Source organism: Oncorhynchus nerka, linkage group LG14 (assembly GCF_034236695.1).
Source record: "Oncorhynchus nerka isolate Pitt River linkage group LG14, Oner_Uvic_2.0, whole genome shotgun sequence".
In the NCBI taxonomy this organism is placed as follows: domain Eukaryota; kingdom Metazoa; phylum Chordata; class Actinopteri; order Salmoniformes; family Salmonidae; genus Oncorhynchus; species Oncorhynchus nerka.
Window position 1 is genome coordinate 24,216,400 of NC_088409.1, and position 22,103 is coordinate 24,238,502.

General features: G+C 43.3%; 1 protein-coding gene and 1 long non-coding RNA gene across 2 annotated transcripts; one reads left to right on the top strand and one right to left on the bottom strand.

Moving 5' to 3' along the window:
- The first annotated feature begins 8,203 nt into the window (after nucleotides 1-8,203).
- Nucleotides 8,204-13,850, top strand: LOC115123818 (meiotic recombination protein REC8 homolog). Its single transcript, XM_065027802.1, is given in 17 exon segments — nucleotides 8,204-8,310; nucleotides 9,182-9,250; nucleotides 9,447-9,589; nucleotides 10,076-10,151; nucleotides 10,275-10,395; nucleotides 10,513-10,588; nucleotides 10,721-10,788; nucleotides 10,875-10,973; nucleotides 11,056-11,204; nucleotides 11,298-11,625; nucleotides 11,752-11,818; nucleotides 11,909-12,096; nucleotides 12,200-12,248; nucleotides 12,382-12,463; nucleotides 12,571-12,687; nucleotides 13,558-13,664; nucleotides 13,747-13,850. Coding segments are annotated over 17 exon segments (1,899 nt in total). The 5' UTR covers nucleotides 8,204-8,254.
- A 982-nt stretch (nucleotides 13,851-14,832) lies between these two features.
- On the bottom strand, nucleotides 14,833-21,783 carry LOC115123817 (uncharacterized). Its single transcript, XR_010465743.1, has 5 exons — nucleotides 19,972-21,783; nucleotides 18,891-19,080; nucleotides 18,548-18,718; nucleotides 16,988-18,115; nucleotides 14,833-15,686 (listed from the first exon to the last, which is right to left on the bottom strand). It is a non-coding gene; the product is annotated as an uncharacterized LOC115123817 (long non-coding RNA).
- Between the last annotated feature and the right edge of the window lie 320 nt (nucleotides 21,784-22,103).

Genomic DNA, 22,103 nt, shown 5'->3' on the forward strand with positions numbered 1-22,103 from the left:
TAGAAGCACGGTGGCTAGGAAAAACTCCCTAAACCTAGGAAGAAACCTAGAGAGGAACCAGGCTATGATGGGTGGCCAGTCCTCTTCTGGCTGTGCCGGGTGGAGATTATAACAGAACATGGCCAAGATGTTCAAATGTTCATAAATGACCAGCATGGTCAAATAATAATAATCACAGTGGTTGTCGAGGGTGAAATAAGTCAGAACCTCAGGAGTAAATGTCAGTTGGCTTTTCATAGCCGATCACTGAGAGTATCTATCTTATATATATATATATATCTTCTATTCAGCTCCTTCAATTGGCTGTCACTCTGCCCTCTAAAGACAAAATCATATGAAAATACTTTCTGATCCATACTGAATAAAAAAACAAATTATCCAAAATGTTGTAATCAGTGGGATCAATTGAACAGCCTCCATTACCGGCATTATCTGTCAGATCCTCCACCTCTGTCTCACTGGCTGTCACTCTGGCCCCCATGGCTGACAGTTCTGCTGCTTGGACTAGAATTACAGGAAATATATATACAGTGTTCAATCGGATAGAGAATAATGAAAACACAATTCTGTAGATATTTTCCGGCGTGGTCTCAGAGCACTTCGTATTATTCTGTACGTATATTCGAAACCCTCCATTTAGAATGATATGTTAAATTCCGTATGGTATGTGTTAATCCATCATCCATTTCATATGTTATGAATTCATACAATATGTTCCGAATTGCAATTCATACAATTTGTCATTGCAAAGTCCCTCTTTGCCATGCAAATGAACTGAATCCCCAAAAACATTTCCGCTGCATTTCAGCCCTGCCACAAAAGGACCATGTCAGAGATTCTCACTTTAACACAGGTATGAGTGTTGACGAGGACAAGGCTGGAGATCACTCTGTCATGCTGATTGAATTCGAATAACAGACTGGAAGCTTCAAAAGGAGGGTGGTGCTTGGAATCATTGTTCTTCCTCTGTCAACCATGTTACCTGCAAGGAAACGCATGCCGTCATCATTGCTTTGCACAAAAAGGGCTTCACAGGCAAGGATATTGCTGCCAGTAAGATTGCACCTAAATCAACCATTTATCGGATCATCAAGAACTTCAAGGAGATCGGTTCAATTGTTGTGAAGAAGGCTTCAGGGCTCCCAAGAAAGTCCAGCAAGCGCCAGGACCGTCTCCTAAAGTTGATTCAGCAGTGGGATCGGGGCACCACCAGTACAGAGCTTGCTCAGGAATGGCAGCAAGCAGGTGTGAGTGCATCTGCACGCACAGTGAGGCAAAGACTTTTGGAGGATGGCCTGGTGTCAAGAAGGGCAGCAAAGAAGCCACTTCTCTCCAAGAAAAACATCAGGGAGAGACTGATATTCTGCAAAAGGTACAGGGATTGGACTGCTGAGGACTGGGGTAAAGTCATTTTCTCTGATGAATCCCCTTTCTGATTGTTTGGGGGAAAAAAGCTTGTCCGGAGAAGACAAGGTGAGCGCTACCATCAGTCATGTGTCATGCCAACAGTAAAGCATCCTGAGACCATTCATGTGTGGGGTTGCTTCTCAGCCAAGGGAGTGGGCTCACTCACAATTTTGCCTAAGAACACAGTCATGAATAAAGAATGGTACCAACACATCCTCCGAGAGCAACTTCTCCCAACCATCCAGGAACAGTTTGGTGACGAACAATGCCTTTTCCAGCATGATGGAGCACCTTGCCACAAGGCAAAAGTGATAACTAAGTGGCTCGGGGAACAAAACATCGATATTTTGGGTCCATGGCCAGGAAACTCCCCAGACCTTAATCCCATTGAGAACTTGGTCAATCCTCAAGAGCGGGTGGACAAATAACAACCCACAAATTCTGACAAACTCCAAGCATTGATTATGCAAAAATGGGCTGCAATCAGTCAGGATGTGGCCCAGAAGTTAATTGACAGCATGCCAGGGCGGATTGCAGGGGTCTTGAAAAAGAAGGGTCAACACTGAAAATATTGACTCTTTGCATCAATTTCATGTAATTGTCCATAAAATCCTTTGACACTTATGAAATGCTTGTAATTATACTTCAGTATTCCATAGTAACATCTGACAAAAATATCTAAAGACACTGAAGCAGCAAACTTTGTGGAACTTTTGGCCACGACTGTAGTCTGAGACCAGTTTGATATTTTCTCTATATCTCTATATTACCTGCATTCTCTGTCTTCAGCTTCTCCACCTGGCTGTCACTCTGGCCTCCATTCCTAGAATATGATGCAAAAAGATACAAATAAACTGTTGATGAAAAAACACCACTTAGTTATTTGTTAATTACAGTAATCAAATAACATAAGTTACAGATGTCTCAGGTTACCTGCATTTTCTCTCTCCAGTTCCCCCACCTTGTTTTTGTGGAAGTGCAGTTCAGTCTTAGTGACTCATCTCCACTCTCTGGTTCACCACCTTTCTGCAGCTTCTCCACCTCTCCTTTCAGCTCATCCAGCTCTCCTTTCAGCTCCTCCACCTCTCCTTTCAGCTCCTCCACCTCTCCTTTCAGCTCCTCCACCTCTCCTTTCAGCTCCTCTACCTCTCCTTTCAGCTCCTCTACCTCTCCTTTCAGCTCCTCCACCTCGCCTTTCAGCTCCTCTACCTCTTCTTTCAGCTCCTCCACCTCTCCTTTCAGCTTCTCCACCTCTCCTTTCAGCTCCTCCACCTCTCCTTTCAGCTCCTCCACCTCCTTTCAGCTCCATCTCTCCTTTCAGCTCCTCCACCTCTCCTTTCAGCTCCTCCACCTCTCCTTTCAGCTTCTCCACCTATCCTTTCAGCTCCTCCACCTTTCATTTCAGCTCCATCTCTCCTTTCAGCTCCTCCACCTCTCCTTTCAGCTCATTCACCTCTCCTTTCAGTTCCTCCCTCTCTCCTTTCAGCTCCTCCACCTCTCCTTTCAGTTCCTCCACCTCTCCTTTCAGCTCCTCCACCTCTCCTTTCAGCTCATTCACCTCTCCTTTCAGTTCCTCCCTCTCTCCTTTCAGTTCCTCCACCTCTCCTTTCAGTTCCCCCACCTCTCCTTTCAGGTCCTCCACCTCTCCTTTCAGTTCCTCCACTTCTCCTTTCAGTTCCTCCACCTCTCCTTTCAGCTCCTTCACCTCTCCTTTCAGCTCCTTCACCTCTCCTTTCAGTTCCTCCACCTCTCCTTTCAGCCCCTTCACCTCTCCTTTCAGCTTATCCACCTCTCCTTTCAGCTCCTCCACCTCTCCTTTCAGCTCCTTCACCTCTCCTTTCAGTTCCTCCACCTCTCCTTTCAGCTCCTCCACCTCTCCTTTCAGCTCCTTCATCTCTCCTTTCAGTTCCTCCACCTCTCCTTTCAGCTCCTCCACCTCTCCTTTCAGCTCCTTCACCTCTCCTTTCAGTTCCTCCACCTCTCCTTTCAGTTCCTCCACCTCTCCTTTCAGCTCCTTCACCTCTCCTTTCAGCTTATCCACCTCTCCTTTCAGCTCCACCTCTCCTTTCAGCTCCTTCACCTCTCCTTTCAGTTCCTCCACCTCTCCTTTCAGCTCCTCTACCTCTCCTTTCAGCTCCTCTACCTCTCCTTTCAGCTCCTCCACCTCGCCTTTCAGCTCCTCTACCTCTCCTTTCAGCTCCTCCACCTCTCCTTTCAGCTTCTCCACCTCTCCTTTCAGCTCCTCCACCTCCTTTCAGCTCCATCTCTCCTTTCAGCTGCTCCATCTCTCCTTTCAGCTCCTCCACCTCTCCTTTCAGCTCCTCCACCTCTCTTTCAGCTTCTCCACCTATCCTTTCAGCTTCCACCTTTCCAGCCCATCTCTCCTTTCAGCTCCTCCACCTCTCCTTTCAGCTCATTCACCTCTCCTTTCAGTTCTTATCCTCCTTTCAGCCTCCACCTCTCCTTTCAGTTCCTCCACCTCTCCTTTCAGCTCCTCCACCTCTCCTTTCAGCTCATTCACCTCTCCTTTCAGTTCCTCCCCTCTCCTTTCAGTTCCTCCACCTCCTTTCAGTTCCCCCACCTCTCCTTTCAGTTCCCCCACCTCTCCTTTCAGTTCCCCCACCTCTCCTTTCAGCTCCTCCACCTCTCCTTTCAGTTCCTCCACTTCTCCTTTCAGTTCCTCCACTTCTCCTTTCAGTTCTCCACCTCTCCTTTCAGCTCCTCCACCTCCCTTTCAGCTCTTCCACCTCTCCTTTCAGCTCATTCACCTCCCTTTCAGTTCCTCCCTCTCCTTTCAGTTCCCCCACCTCCTCCCCCCACCTCTCCTTTCAGTTCCCCACCTCTCCTTTCAGGTCCTCCACCTCTCCTTTCAGTTCCTCCACTTCTCCTTTCAGTTCTCCACTCCCTTTCAGCTCCTCCACCTCTCCTTTCAGCTCCTCCACCTCTCCTTTCAGCTCCACCTCTCCACCTTCACCTCCTTTCAGCTCCTTCACCTTTCCTTTCAGCTCCTCCACCTCTCCTTTCAGCTCCTTCACCTCTCCTTTCAGCTCCTCCACCTCTCCTTTCAGCTCCTTCACCTGGCTCTCACTGGCACCGAGTCTGGCCTCCAAACCTGCAATAACATGAAGAGAGGCTTTTTAATCCTGAATTAAACATGTGCAATCCACTGCAAACATACACTGAAATTCAAATTAATACCACCTGTTTTCTCACTCTTCAGCCCCTCCACCTCTCTCTCACTGGCTGTCACTCTGGCTCCCATGGTTGACAGTTCTGCTGCTTGGACCAGAATTCGAAGAAAAATGTGTCGAGATTTTGATGGGATGCAAATCCATTTATATTAACTAGATCCTTTTCAGTACTGCAAATAATGCATTACCTGTATTTTCACTCTCCAGTGATCCTCCACCTGGCTCTCATTAGCTGTCACTCTGGCCGCCATGTTTCCCAGCTCCACTCTCTGTTTCACCACCATGTCTCTGAGCCGCGTCAGCTCAGTCCAGATGACAGGGCTAGACCCAGGTTGCTGCTAAGCACCACATGCAGGTAGAGGTAGAAACATAATGAGTGAGCATGATGAGATGAAGAGTTTAATTACTAAACGCTATATATCCATTTTAGGAAATGTTGGTAAATCAGCTTTTATTGTTTAAAGAAATTATGCAAGAGATTATTGGTGTGTTTTTTCACTCTCTTATCAGGGCATGGGTGTTCAATGACAGACATGTAATTGTTTAAAATCTATCACTTGAGGATTTCATTTGAGAGAGGCAAATAATAGTTTTTTTGCTAAATGCTATACAGTACTGTATATCCACCTCATTCTCATATAAATAAGTAGTACTGGTTTTACACAGTCAAATGTAACAAATACATTATTTTTTAATTTTTAATTTTTTAAATTTTTTATTTCACCTTTATTTAACCAGGTAGGCTAGTTGAGAACAAGTTCTCATTTACAACTGTGACCTGGCCAAGATAAAGCACAGCAGTTCGACACATACAACAACACAGAGTTACACGTGGAATTAACAAACATACAGTAAATAATACAGTAGAAAAAATATAAATCTATATACAGCATGTGCAAATGAGGTAGGATAAGGGAGGTAAAGGCAATAAATAGGCCATGGTGGCGAAGTAATTACAATATAGCAATTCAAACCTGGAATGGTAGATGTGCAGAAGATGAATGTGCAAGTAGACATACTGGGGTGCAAAGGAGCAAGATAAATAAATACATACAGTATTGGGATAGGTATTGAGGTAGTTGCATGGTATTGAGGTAGTTGCATGGGCTGCTTACAGATGGTCTATGTACAGGTGCAGTGATCTGTGAGCTGCTCTGACAGCTGGTGCTTAAGCTAGTGAGGAAGATATGGGTCTCCAGCTTCAGTGATTTTTGCAGTTCGTTCCAGTCATTGGCATCAGAGAACTGGAAGGAAAGGCGGCCAAAGCAGGAATTGGCTTTGGGGGTGACCAGTGAGATATACCTGCTGGAGCGCGTGCTACGGGTGGGTGTTGCTATGGTGACCAGTGAGCTGAGATAAGGAGGGGCTTTACCTAGCAGAGACTTGTAGACTTTATGAAGAAATGTAAAAAGCATACATTTGTGATATCAATATTAACATAATTATTTTAATGATTCAATACAAGAGAGAGAGTATAGTAGACAGTTGCTGTCAAAAAGTGATGTGTTTTTCTGGTTGACCTCTGGATGTTTTCAGGATATTTACTGTGTCATTAGGTAACCTTACCCCAGGTGGTAAGGGTAGGTAACAACACATCGCCACGCTGATCCTTAACACAGGGGCCTCTCAATGGTGCGTGCTCAGCCCCCTCCTGTACACCCTGTTCACCTGTTCACTCATGACTGCATGGCCAGGCACGACTCCAACACCATCATTCAATTTGACGATGACACAACAGTGGTAGGCCTGATCACCAAAAACAATGAGACAGCCTATCGGGAGGAGGTCAGAGAGCTGGCCGTGTGGTGCCAGGACAACAACCTCTCCCTCAACGTGATCAAGACAAAGGAGATGATTGTGAACTACAGGAAAAAGAGGACTGAGTGTAACAGTATAACTTTAGACTCCCTCGCCCATACCCGGGCGCGAACCAGGGACCCTCTGCACAAATCAACAACAGTCACCGACAAAGCATCGTTACCCATCGCTCCACAAAAGCCACGGCCCTTGCAGAGCAAGGGGAACCACTACTTCAAGGTCTCAGAGCAAGTGACGTCACCGATTGAAACGCTATTTAGCGTGCACCACCGCTAACTAGCTAGCTATTTCACATCCGTTACACGAGCACGCCCCCATTCTCATCGACGGGGCTGCAGTGGAGCAGGTTGAGAGCCTCAACTCTGACATAGCACGTTAACGTGACAAACTCTTCAGATATAGCTCATAAAAGGAGGCTGGTGGGAGAAGCTATAGGAAGACGGGCTCATTGTGTGGCGGATGTGAAATGGCTAGCTAGTTAGCGGTGGTGAGTACTAATAGTGTTTCAGTCGGTGATGTCACTCGCTCTGAGACCTAGAAGTAGTTGCTCTGCAAGGGCCGTGGCTTTTGTGGCGCGATGGGTAACGATGCTTCGTGAGTGACTGTGGTTGATATGTGCAGATGGTCCCTGGTTCGCACCCAGGTTGGGTTGAGGAGAGGAACGGAAGCTATACTGTTACAATTGCAATGGAATAAATTGAACGGCGACAAACATGTGGATTCATATGTTTGATACCTTTACATAAATTCCATTCCAGACATTACAATGAGCTCGTCCAACCAGCCTCCACGGTAGTTTATAAATCGTTAAAACATTTCTGATGGGTTTCAAAGACCATGATTAAACTTTCTATTTAACAAAATTCATGATCATTTATTTTTATGAGAATGTATTACAATAGGCTTGGAAAGAGGGGAACCGGCCAGGCAGAGACAGCAAGGGCGGTTCGTTGCTCCAGAGCCTTTCCGTTCACCGTCCCACTCCTGGGCCAATAGGCTTGGAAAGAGGGGAACCGGCCAGGCAGAGACAGCAAGGGCGGTTCGTTGCTCCAGAGCCTTTCCGTTCACCGTCCCACTCCTGGGCCAATAGGCTTGGAAAGAGGGGAACCGGCCAGGCAGAGACAGCAAGGGCGGTTCGTTGCTCCAGAGCCTTTCCGTTCACCGTCCCACTCCTGGGCCAATAGGCTTGTCATGGTCTTAGGTCTTTTTTTTGTTTTTGGTCACCTAAATCTAGGCCTATAGATGACAGGGTCAACATTCATTGACAAGTGAAAAATAAATGCTGCTTTCCATCGTTAAATGAGATAATGCTCAAAAAAAGTTTTTCAGTTATTAAAAGATAAAATGTGGTTTAACTTCAACGTTCATATTAAACTTCAACGTTCATAATATTCACATTCATTGATGAGTAAAATGTGATTCCCCTATGCCCATCACTTCAGTAGGTCAACAGGTGTCCGACCAGTCTATTGGTTAAGAGCCAGACGATGGTAAACCGTGTCTGTAAAAGGGCGTATTCGTTTTGCATGGCCCGGTGCACTTGGTAATAGGATATTTCTCTTTAGGACCAATGGAATGATCTAAAATATGCGAAATCCGCCAACCCAGGGTACCAGGCCATGCAAAACGAACACATTAATTTCTGTCAGTTCTTTGCGGCGGTTCTCATTGGCAGTTGTGATAGTGTATATGCATCAGATACATTATTTCCCTAAATCCACTTGGTCAGATCAGTCAGTACGAGAAATGCTATTTTAGACATAGGCCTAACGGTTTACATTCAATATTTCAATTAAAAGTTAGAATTATTTAGCTCGTTAATTTGTAAGGGACCAGTCATGTTTTTCTCCCCAAGCGTTTTGAATCGTCACACAGGGTGCTTCTCCACAATATGGTGAGTAGGCCAGTTGCTATAAGATTGCGGTTGATATTTGATATGTCGGCTAGAACCGTTTCATTTGGATGAAGGGACCATTTTAATGACGTATGGGGATAATAGATCATTCGATTCTCATTATGTTTTTGTAACTTTTTGATAATCCTACACGAGCTCCACGGCATAGCCTATTTCGACTATTACCTGCTTATCATGTCTACCTAGCCTAGTGTGTGATCAATTGCTAAATCAGCCTAGACTACTTCATGAAAGATGAATGTAGTAGGCCTACCTTGCAATGAATAAGACACAATTATAACTCTATTATAATAATGTAACACTATTATAATATTAGTTAGGCCTATCCTATTTATCTAAAATCATTTTCTGATATTTCTAATTTTGTTAAATCTAGCTGCTAGTGTCTGGGGTCATGTAAAGGAGAACAGGTGCAACAACCAGACATAACAATGATAGACCAGGTAAACACATAGGAAACATAAATAAACATTTGTGCTCTTCTCATTGTCAACAGATACACATCAGTGAATGCCGCGCTAGAATTAAACTGAGACGCATAAAATGAAAAACGCTTAAACGTCTCGGAAATTATTAAAGAAGGGAGAGATCTTCAGTCTGAAAGCTTGAACGAGAAGTTTGATTTCCACGCCAGCCTCGCAGTCCGCTAGCCCTCGCTCTGCAACTTTTGTCCAATCAGAGCCCTTCAGAGGTTTCCGGTCGACATTACTGTCCAATCACACCGCTTCCAGTGTTTTTTCCATATCAGCGCAGTGAAACAGAGTAGAAGCAAGGCAGGCCAGCTATCTGATTGCTGATATCCATTTGTCTGTAATGATGGGAATGTCCATCTGTTGTGTGGTGATTTTAGGTTGGCTGCCACCAAAGGGATAAAGATCCCACAAAAAGATTTCCTGAAAGTCAATGTCCAACGAACATGGTAAGAGAGGGTTTGCCTTTGCCTGTTAGTCATTGAAAAACTTTTGCTTTCGTGTAAAGCTATCATTAGTGTTCTACAATTGAAAACATATATAAATATAGGGCAAGGTTACATTTAGTTTTGAATCATTCCTTTCTGAGCCCTGTGCTATAGCAGTCTACACTGATGCCATTTCCCATTTGTTGTGCATCTACAGTAATGACATCATGGACTATGTGCTGGTGCGAGTCCCACCCCCTCTGCCGGGATTGCCCCGCCCCCGTTTCTCCCTCTACCTCTCCTCCCAGCTCCAATATGGTGTCATCATCGTCTACCACCGCCAGTGTGGGATGCTCCTGGGTAAGAGGGAGGGGAAAGGGGAAGTAGAGGGGGAGTGAGTAGGAAAAGAGAAGGTTGGAGAGAGGGATTATGCATGTAGGGGAGAATAGAAGGTGTGGAAAAGACAGTAGTGTGACAGTAGAGTTATGACCTCTGACCTGTAGTGTGACACGAGTTATGACCTCTGACCTGTAGGGTGACAGGAGAGTTATGACCTCTGACCTGTAGTGTGACAGGAGAGTTATGACCTCTGACCTGTAGGGTGACAGGAGAGTTATGACCTCTGACCTGTAGGGTGACAGGAGAGTTATGATCTCTGACCTGTAGTGTGACAGAAGAATTATGACCTCAGACTTGTAGTGTGACACGAGAGTTATGACCTCTGACCTGTAGTGTGACAGGAGAGTTATGACCTCTGACCTGTAGGGTGACACGAGAGTTATGACCCCGGACCTGTAGGGTGACAGGAGAGTTATGACCTCTGACCTGTAGTGTGTGTGTTTCCAGAGGAGATCCAGCACATTCTGGACAGACTAGCCAAGACCAGAACCGCCCAGAAGATCGATGTGGATGAGTCTGATAGGTGGGTACAACAAAGCCAGTTTCTCAAGTCTCATGTTCTTCCTGGTGGAGAGAGAGGCGTCTGGCGAGTGCACTGACACAAATGGCTGCCATGAATTAGGATCTCTCGCTCTCTCTCACGCAGACACACTCTTTCTCTCCCTGACGTGTTGTCTCTCCTGGAGGAAAGTGAGTGGGCAGCGAACCCCTTCTTTGGAGAAATACATTCTGGGTACACCATGCCCAGCCCTAACACACTAATACAGGTACACCGGACAGTGTCTCAAATGACTGTGTGTGTGTGTGTGTGTGTGTGGTGTGTGTGTGTTCTATTGACACATCTTGTCTTTCTCTAATCTCTTGTTCCTCTTCTTGTCTGTCAGCTGGGTGGAGAGTTTAGGAGAGAAGCCACTCCTGAGCGCCCCCTGCTTCTGAGTCCAGGTACTCCCCCTCAGGACGGTGAGAGAGGAGGAGGGGGGAGTTTACTACATTAAGGGGAGTGGAGAAAAGGAAGAGTGGTCATGAGTTAAATGGTAATCCATTGTGTTTCCTTTATTGTTGTTTATGGTCTTATCCCTCGTTCATTCCCAGGTATCACAGCGTCTCCAGACTCCATCACTCTGATAGAGACTGAACCTGTCACCATCCCCTCAGCAGAGGTACGCCTGTCAATCAGAACAGCTGTCAATCAAACTAACTTTCCAATCAAACCATCTCTCTCTATTCCTAACTCTCTCACTGGCAGTTTGAAGGGGCGGAGCTCGCTGAGGTCACACATCAAAACATGGGGATGATTGACTTGCTAATGGACCAATTAGATCACTTCCCAGAGGGTGAGTGACAGGTAAATGATCCTCTGTCCCTGCCCCCTATACACAGGGCAGAGTTAAAAATGAGTATGTGTTTCAGGAGAGATGGAGGCAGAGCGGGAGAGGGACCCAGAGAGAGAAGAGAGGGAGAGAGAAGGAGAATCTGTGGGAGAAGGGGACTTGGAGAGAGAGGGAGAAAGTGAACAAGAAGTAGAAAGAGCAGAAGCGATAGAGAGGAGGAGAGATGTCATTGGATCCCTTATTGGGTAGGTTAATATAAACTGACACAGACACACACCCTCACACACACTCACTCACACACACACAGTAACTTTGGTTCCCGCTGTCTCCTCTGTCAGACTGCCGTATACCACCCTATCCAGCGAGGACCCCACTGTGCTGCCTGGCGAGGAGACAGAGCTGCCCATGGAGATGCCTGCCGCACTCGCAGAGGAGAGGACACCAGTGTCTGTCCCTCTGCCCCCTTCCACAACCGGTGAACCAGAGGAGCGAGGGATGGCTAGAGAGAGGGGGAGATGGAGAGATAGTCTCACCCTACAGGATGTTACTCCCCCAGTGAAGCAACCTCGTAGGAGGCAGCTGCTCTTCATCGACCAGGAAACACAGATATCCCAGGAGGCACTGCAGCAACAGATAGACAACACTCTCATACAGACCAGGCCCCTGGTACACCCCCCCCCACACACACATTTGAACTATACACTCAAAACTGTAATAATTAACAAAGTATTCATAAACAAGTCAATCAATTGGTGAAAGTGTGAGAGTAAGTAAGATGTGTGTGTGTTCCAGGTTGTAATCAGTGGTCCCTCTAAGAGAACAGTGTCTCCAGTTGATCTCCTTGGTAACCCATGCACCAGTGAGTATCAACACTCATACTCTCTCTTTCTCACTGTTTAACAGCCTTCAATCAACACTGAGATAATGTTAGGTCTCCATTCCTCCTCAGCCCTCCCTCCAGAGCTGCTGTTGCCATGGAAACGGGTGGCGATCGTCGCAGCGCTCACTGGCTCCCCCCTCCGGATAGGGAGGACAGCGACAGACTCTGAGTCAGAGAGAGAGAGGGATAAAGAGAGAGTGATGAAGGCAAAGGAGGAGGGAGGCAGAGAGCAGGAGGGAGAGCTCAGCTCAAAAGAGGTGAGGTGGGATCAAACTGTTTTTTTGGTGACTACACGTGTGCACCTAATAACTGGACAATGATGATATCGACAATTATCCACGTGTGTGTGTGTGTGTGTAGGTACCTAGAGAGTTGGCAGAGTCTGGCCTGTCCCAGCATGATGTTTCCAGTAAGATATTACAATACTGTAGTATCATTCCATAGTTAATTAATATAAGGCTAAGGGACATGTGCTTGGTCATCTTGCCGACAGTACACCCTCTCCATCTCACGATAGATGTTAACTCTGTGTGTTCCTCCAGCTCGGTCTCCGCTGTCCCTGGAGGTCTCTGATAGAGACATGTCCCGGGAGAACTCCCCCCTGGACACACCCGAGAGCAGAGGGTGAGAAAAGAGAGAGGAGAAGAGGGGAGGAAGAGAGTTGTATATTGTGTGCAACTGGTAGTTACATACAGTTGACACCTGATAATGTCATATTGTGTTGTGTTCAGGTCTCCTGTCCCCAGGTCTGTGTCCAAACTGAAGGACATTCCAGAGGAGGGCGAGGGACCGCTGGAGAGAGAGGCAGAGGACATACCTATGGCTGATTTATCAGCAGAGCTACTGGAGTAATAATCTAGCTATTATATCATCAAATTATAGTTATTTTTTATTTTGTCTTCTGTTTTATTTCTTCTGTTTTATTTCTTCTGTTTTATTTCTTCTTCTGTTTTATTTCTTCTTCTGTTTTTATTTCTTCTGTTTTGTTTCTTCTTCTGTTTTATTTCTTCTTCTGTTTTTATTTCTTCTGTTTTTATTTCTTCTGTTTTATTTCTTCTGTTTTATTTCTTCTGTTTTATTTCTTCTGTTTTATTTCTTCTGTTTTGTTTCTTCTGTTTTATTTCTTCTGTTTTATTTCTTCTGTTTTATTTCTTCTGTTTTATTTCTTCTTCTGTTTTGTTTCTTCTGTTTTATTTCTTCTGTTTTATTTCTTCTTCTGTTTTGTTTCTTCTGTTTTATTTCTTCTGTTTTATTTCTTCTGTTTTATTTCTTCTTCTGTTTTGTTTCTTCTGTTTTATTTCTTCTGTTTTATTTCTTCTGTTTTATTTCTTCTTCTGTTTTATTTCTTCTTCTGTTTTGTTTCTTCTGTTTTGTTTCTTCTGTTTTATTTCTTCTGTTTTATTTCTTCTTCTGTTTTGTTTCTTCTGTTTTATTTCTTCTGTTTTATTTCTTCTGTTTTATTTCTTCTTCTGTTTTATTTCTTCTGTTTTATTTCTTCTGTTTTATTTCTTCTGTTTTATTTCTTCTTCTGTTTTATTTCTTCTGTTTTATTTCTTCTGTTTTGTTTCTTCTGTTTTTTATTTCTTCTTCTGTTTTATTTCTTCTTCTGTTTTTATTTCTTCTTCTGTTTTATTTCTTCTTCTGTTTTATTTCTTCTTCTTCTGTTTTATTTATTCTTCTAAAAAACTCACTCCGCCTCTTTCTGTGTGTTTCTCTAGCACAGTGACAGAGCCTCTTGAGGATCATGAAGGGGTGCTGTTCCACTCTCTGCTGCCCCCACTGGCCCAACGCAGTAGTGTCACTCACTCATTCTGGACCCTACTGGGTAAGACAATGCAGATGTGTGTGTGTGTTTGTGTGTGTGTATAACAGTCAGGTGTGTGTGTGTGTGTGTGTGTTCTCTACAGAGATGGTAACTGCCAGGAGACTCTGTGTGCAGCAGGATGAACCTTATGGTGACATCATCATTTCACCTGGACCCAACTATGAGGAGGGGAATGAGAGTGTGTAACACACACACACACACACACACACACACACACACACACACACACACACACACACACACACACACACACACACACACACACACACACACACACACACACACACACACACACACACACACACACACACACACACACACAGTTTATTCAAAGAGGACTTTCAAATAGATCTCACAAACAGATAGTTTGAGTCGGGTAACTAGAAGAGACAACAGTTGACATGTTCCTCTTTGCTAATCGTATTTTAGGTGCTTTATTTGTGTGTGTTATTTAACAGACACTCTTATCCAGAGCAGCTTACAGTATTAAGTGTACACATGTCTTGTGGTTTTCATCTTGCCCCCAGTGGGAATCAAACCCACAACCATGGTGTTGCAAATGCCATCCTCTACCAACTGAGCCACACAGAACATTTTGTAAAGCTTAAAGTTTTTAAAGTTTTAAAGCAGGTTTTGCTTTGTTGTTTTTTTTATATCAGTAGTCTCTTATTATATTATGTGACTAAAGACAGAATTTTATATTCAATATCACATTTCTCTTTTAAGCATTTTAAATGACTTTTCCACCATTTCTATTTCCGCAGTATTTGAGTCTATTCTTAGCCTGTGCTGACATATAAAGGACTCAGTGTGTTTGTGTTTCAGTGGTGTTTTTTAAACTTGTAACAGGTGTTTGTTTCTGTGAATAAACATGTCAAACTATTTCTCTGTGCTGTGTTTGTGTCTGACAGACCCAAGTCAAAATCTAAAGGGAGTTCAAAGTAGAATTATATGTACAATGAAATGTACTCATGATTAACCACAATTGGAAGAAAAACATTCAATTGAATAATAGCTCATACAGACTATAGCACATGAGTTTTCACAAATAATCTCTTGTACTGTACACTGAGATAGCCTACCAGTAGTTGGACATTAACTCTACACATTTCATGCACTTTAAACATTGGTACAATGCTGTATTAATAAGGACATGGGACACACAGTGTTAGTTTCAGGAAGTTATTTAGTAAGATAGAACCAGAGACAGTGTACAGAACATCACTGGTACTGCATTACGCCACACCTCCTTTTAGTGATAGAGAGGAAGTGACAACACACTTTACAAATATGGTACAAATCTTTATAAATGTATTTAGTGTTAGTTTCAGGAAGTTATTTAGTAAGATAGAACCAGATGCAGTGTACAGAACATCACTGGTACTGCATTACGCCACGCCTCCTTTTAGTGATAGAGAGGAAGAGACAACACACTTTACAAATATGGTACAAATCTTCATAAATGTATTTAGTGTTAGTTTCAGGAATGTCTTTAGTAAGATAGAACCAGATGCAGTGTACAGAACATCACTGGTACTGCATTACGCCACGCCTCCTTTTAGTGATAGAGAGGAAGAGACAACACACTTTACAAATATGGTACAAATCTTCATAAATGTATTTAGTGTTAGTTTCAGGAATGTCTTTAGTAAGATAAGTACTGTAGTACAGCATGCTACCAACACCATAAAACCTGTACTTGTCTATTGTGTACATCTGTGTAAATCACTCATAATTAATGGCTATAAAATCAAGGCGTGCTACAATCAAATATAATACTTTTATAGATTATTTACACTGTTACAAATGTATGGATTACAACACTTCCCCACAGATTCAGGGGACATAGTCCTCAGAGTAACGTCATGAATACAATACAATACAATGTTCTATAGCATTCTGTGCAGGCTCTGACAGGACTGGTACGTTTCCCAGCCTGAGGTTGCTCTCCTGGGCTGTAGCAGGGGATCTCTGACAAACTGGAGGGGGTATCAGCATATTGAGGACAGAGGGAGCTCTTCTCTGTGACAGTGGAGAGAAGATAAGGATGGACAGAGTGATTATATAGCTGTTAGATACTGCATGCACACTTTTGAGTTGAGAGTTAAGAGAGGAAACTGAACTGTGATATATTGGATAACAATGTTGGATAACTTTTTTTGGAGCTGTGAGAAAAGCCACCTTTCTTATACCTGCCATATGATGCATCACTAGTATCACATGATTTTGGAATATAATCAGATGAATTCAGGAGATGACATGAATTGATGTCGCAACGTTTTTAAAACATTTCAAATGTTCACAGATCCCTTGAGGACTATGGTGTTTTGCCAGGTTACAGGACACTAGTAACCCAAACCCCTGGGTAGAGGGACTCAGTGGATCTGTTTTTAAAGTCCACAGGTGGGTAAATATACCAGAGGACACTCCTAAACCACACCATTGCCTCGTTTTTTTTATCACGTTCCAGTCCCCTCCTCCCCAGTGACAGTTGGCCCCTGGTGATTCCTAGGATTTCTGTCCCATGCCACTCTACCTCCCAATAACAAAACCCAATATGAAAAACCTGTGGACTACACTAAATCTTTAGCCTGCGTTGAAATCTGTCTGGGTGAACGGGATTAGGGTTGAATGGCTGGAGCCCAGTTACCGAGATTTACTGCCCCAAAACTACTCCCCTTTCCCGGGATAAATAACTGTGAGAAACCAGTAAATTACAATAAATCATTCATATGAACAGCACCGCGTGAAATGGAACTGGTAAATTATATGCAATGTCTAAATCGGTCTTCTCTACGGTGTCTGTATGATGAATCAACACTCAAGGTGGGGACAGACATCCTATCTCAGTATGGAGCGCTGTTCACAATGCATGTCGAACTATCATTTCATCATGGCAACGTTTGTTCTTGTGACAGGTAGGCGTACAGTTGTTGCAGCATAGCCTATGCTACAGTAATATAATTTACCCATCTCCATCTGGCTTTCGGGCGTCACCTTGTTTTTTTATTTGAAAGATTTCAATTGCAGCTGCAGTTTTAAAACATCCTATCACTCAAACATCATTGCATTGTATCAGTGCACGCACGCGCGAGCACTCTCAACTCCATTCAAATGGCATCCAAAATAGATCATCTTGTTCTAGATTGATATATAGCCCTATATGTAGATGTCCTAGTCTACCTCTTTCAGGTAATACATTCAATGCAGTAATAGCCTTATATTTAGCTAATTAATAATGGGTTGTGCATAGTAAGAGTCTAATTTACAGTACGCACATGCAACAATAACTAAGCTAGCCGTTTCACATCCGTTACACTCACCCCCCTTTTGACCTCCTCCCTTTCCACAGCAACCAGTGATCCGGGTCAACAGCATCAATGTAACAGTATAACTTTAGACCGTCCATGCCCGGGCGCGAACCAGGGACCCTCTGCACACATCAACAACAGTCACCCCTCGAAGCATCGTTACCCATCGCTCCACCAAAGCCGCCGCCCTTGCAGAGCAAGTGACGTCACTGATTGAAACACTATTTAGTGCGCACCGCTAACTAAGCCAGCCGTTTCACATCCCTTACACACACACCTGTGCTCCGCTGACCTCTCCTTAAAAAACGCTCCTTAGCTCTTCCAATCCCATGCAGGAAAAACTAGACTAAAATACATTGCTGGGCATAATATGTTTATGATTGCTAAATACAGCAGCCAATAGAACTCACGGGTAGTTTGAAAGAAGAGCAAATGGGCGCGATAGCGGTAGGCTATATCAGTTAATTATTCGGACTCATTACCATTCAATCTTCGTGAAGAGAAGTGTAAGCATTCTGTTTCTAATTCTAGTCCAATATTATTAATGGATGTCATTAGAATGATGAAGATAAGGACAACGAAAAGTATTTAATTGAACTGTTGAAAGCGAGGAAGGAATGAAGCAACAATAGAGAAAGAGGAAGTAGGCTAATAACATTAGGGGAATATTATGAAAGGTATATATGCGTCAGCCTACTAAGTATACAAATAGGCCCTATTATATTTCAAAATTTAAATCAAATTCTTTAGCCTATACTTGTGACTTTGTAGGCTGCATGTGCTGCACACGAATCGCATGTTCTCTCCTGCTTTATCGTGGTTTGAACAATGTGCGTAATTCCAGCCCATATAATACAGTATAATACAGTACAGTAATACAGTTCGCACTAGTTTCATTTATTTACCTAAGAGAGTATATAGCTAGCTACATCTATGGGCTTTTATGTTTGTCTGTCGTGCGTACTGTGCAGTAGCCTATATCATACATGTGTTGGATAACAGCAACTCTAATCTGGATATGGTTGCTCCTCTGGGTGATCAGGATACGGTTTCTCCTCTGTCTCCCGTCTCTGTTATGTTCCCCTCAGACGGCGAGGCGTCTGTGAGCTGTGTTTGGGTCCAGTGTCAGCTCATAGGTATCTGATGGGGGAGACAGATAGACTAATTACATTACAAATAATTATATGTTTTTAGTGTAGTTTTGACAAATATGTTTGATTGATCGTGATCATGAGATCCAATTGACTATTTATGAATAAAATAACTGACAAGGGAGTTCACAAAATACCTCCATCTAAATGTGGATCTTAACTCACTGTGTGTTTTTGTGATGGTCAGGTCTATACAACAAACATGATTACACACCTACATTTCAGGCCAGACTTTAACCAGTGCTCTGCATTAGAGATTCACAGTGACACAAACAGCATGTGTTTTAAGTTCAGTGTGGAAAATACACACCTTTAACAGGAGGGCTATACTGTTCTAGAACTATCAGGAGCAAGCAATGATTTGTACACGTACCTTATTTAACTAAAATACCAATTTTACATCCACACATTCTATTTCTACCTGAGTTTTACATTACAGTCTGGATGCTCCAGTGCAGCAGAGAGAATCTTCACTCCTGAGTCTCCTATGTGACTGTAGTCCAGATTTAGTTCTCTCAGGTGTGAGGGGTTTGACCTCGGAGCCGAGGTCAAGGAAGCACAGCCTTCCTCTGTGATTCCATATAATAACAAACTACAGGAAGAGAACATTCAATGAATGATTTGGACTCACCTAGTGGCATAGTTGCACCCCATGTCAAATATGATCACCGCTATTCAGTTGACAAATGATTTCACAAAGTTATTAAGCCATTATGACAATTAATTCACATGCAAACATACAATGTGTATTAAAAATGTGTCACCTAATACTTTACACTCCAACACGTAAGAACTTCCAGTTTACAGCGTGGACTCCTCAGTCCAGCAGAGAGCAGCTTCACTCCTGAATCCTGCAGATCATTATCATTCAGGTTCAGCGTTCTCAGTTGAGGGGAGCTGAGAGAAGAGGCCAGTGCTTCACAGCATTTTTCTGTCAGGTTGTAACCCATCAGTCTGAATAAGAAACGAAGACAAAAACATGGCTTTAATTTGAGTTTTTACAGTATCAAACCATTAGGGCATGAGTGGTGCAGTGGTTTAAGGCACTGCATCTCAGTGCAAGAGGTGTCACTACAGTCCCTGGTTCAAATCCAGACTGAATCACATCTGGCTGTGATTGGGAGTCCCATAGGGTGGTGCACAATTGGTCCGGGTTTGCTGGGGTAGGCCGTCATTGTAAACAAAATGAGTTACACAAGCTTCTGATTACAAATAATATGCCATTACAGTAATATAGAGTCTACATAGGTGTGTCAGTGTCACAAACTACAGTAATTGTATCTCTGTTTTGATCTCCAAGAAAATGCATGACAAAAATAATGCTAAAGACTTCAAACTGATAGGTGGAAAGAAATCAACCATGGAGTAATGAAACTGGTCAAAAACTTTACTTCAACAGATCATTCAAATCAAAAATCCAATTTTATTGGTCACATACACATGGTTAGCAGATGCTAATGCGAGTGTAGCGAAATGCTTGTGCTTCTAGTTCCGACCATGCAGTAATATCCAACGAGTAATCTAACCTAACAATTTCACAACAACTACCTTATACACACACAAGTGTAAAGGACTGAATAAGAATGTGTACATATAAATATATGAATGAGTGATGGCCGAGCAGCATAGGCAAGATGCAGTAGATGGTATAGAGTACAGTATATACATATGAGATGAGTAATGTAGGGTATGTAAACATTATATAAAGTGGCATTGTTTGAAGTGACTAGTGATACATTCGAAACTAGTATGGAGATATGAAATAAGACATAACAACGTGAGATTGCTTCTCTTACAGTACATAAATATTTTTTTATAAATACATTGAGGTTTCACAGTACTTACAGCACTACTCTGGAGGCTTTGACCACTGGCAGCAGCCTCAGCAGACCCTCTGAACCAGAGTATTTTCTCAGTTCGAAAATATCTAGCATCTCTGAGGTCAGCAACACAAAGACCAGAGCTGACCACTCTGCAGGTGAATGTTTGGCCTTAGAGAGAATTCCCGATCCCAGGTGCCTTTGGATCTCCTCCACTAAATGGTCATTCAGCTCATTCCGACAGTGGTACAGGCTGATGCACTTCTCTGGAGAGGGGTTCTCCTTGATGTATTCTATTGTTTCCTTATGGCTCTGTGAGCTGCTTCTTGTCTGTGTTGGTAGACCTCTTAACAGAGTCTGATTGGACTCCAGGGAGAGGCTGAGAAGGAAGCTGAGGAAGAGGTCCAGGTGTCAATTCTCACTCTTCAGTGCCTTATCTACTGCACTCTTATGGAGGATGGTTGTAGAGAATTCGTTAGACGTCAGAGGGTCATTGGGTGTGGTTTCCTGTTCTGCCATCAGATTTACATTGTTGAACATGAGAAAGACATACAGAGCAGTCAGACACTCCTGGATGCTCAGAGGCACAAAGCAGTACACCTTTCTCAGGTACAGCCCACACTCCTCTCTGAAGACCTGTGCACACATTCTGAAGTACACTGACACTTCAACATCGATGCCCTACTCTCTCAGGTCTTCCTCTTAGAAGATCAGGTTGCCCTTTTCCAGCTGTTGAAAGGCTAGCTTCCCCAATCCCAGAATTATCTTTTGATTTAATGGGGGTTCCATCTCTTGTTCTATAACATACTTCAGATTCACCTGTCTGGTCTGAAACATCAGGAAGTGTGTGCACATTTGAGTCAGCGTTTTGGGCATCTTCCTACTCTCTGCTTCAACTAACAGATTCTTCAGAACAGAGGATGAAATCCAACAGCATACTGGAATGTGGCACATGATATTCTTGATGATATTCTTCAAATATTCTTGATGACTTGATGTGTGTGAGGATTCTTCTGGCCTGGTTTGGATCAGTCATTCTCTTGATGAAGTACTCATCCTTCCGTGAGTCACTGAACCCTCGCATCTCTTTCACCTGGTCAACACACTCTAGAGGAATGCGATTGGCTGGTGCAGGTCGGGAGGTAAACCAGATGCGAGCATAGGGAAGCAGATTTCCCTGGATGAGGTTTGTAAAGACAGCACATCCACTGTGGTTGGCTTTGTGACATCACACCAGGTCTTGCTCTCAAAATCTAGAGGAAGATGGCATTCATCCAAACCATCAAGGACAAACACAACATTGTACTTCTTGAGGTCTGAGATTCCAGATTTTTGATCTCAATAAAAAAAAGTGATGAAGTTCCATTAACTCTTTTCCTCCATCAAATTCAGCTCCTGAAAAGGGAGTGAAAAGACGAGCTGGACATCCTGGTTTGCCTTTTCTTCCACCCAGGCAAGAATAAACTTCTGCACAGACACTGTTTTTCCAATGCCAGTGATTCCCTTTGTTAGCATAGTTCGGATATCCTTGTCTTGTCCAGGTAAGGGTTTGAAGATGTCATTACATTCTAATGACATCTTGTGTGTCTGGTCTCTTGCATGCTCTCTCAATCTGTCTCACCTCATGTTCATTGTTGACCTTGCCACTTCCACCCTCTGTGTAGAGCTTGGTATAGATCTTATTGAGAAATGTTGGGTTCCTTCAAACAAATACTCAGACACTTCTTCAGATGAGATTTTAGGTTATGTTGGCACGAAGCAAGCTCGCCATAGGAACCTATCAATGCATAAGTATTTCATATTAAAATGTTAACATCATGTAGGAAGTGTGGCCTAGTCTACTTGTTAGCATATGAACAAGTTAAAGTGACTCCCTTATAAATACAGTGGGGCAAAAAAGTATTTAGTCAGCCACCAATTGTGCAGGTACTCCCACTTAAAAAGATGAGGCCTGTAATTTTCATCATAGATACACTACAACTATGACAAGACAAAATGAGAAGAAAAAAAATCCAGAAAATCACATTATGGTGGAAAATAAGTATTTGGTCAATAACAAAAGTTTATCGCAATACTTTGTTGGCAATGACAGAGGTCAAACGTTTTCTGTAAGTCTTCACAAGATTTTGACACACTGTTGCTGGTATTTTGGCCCAT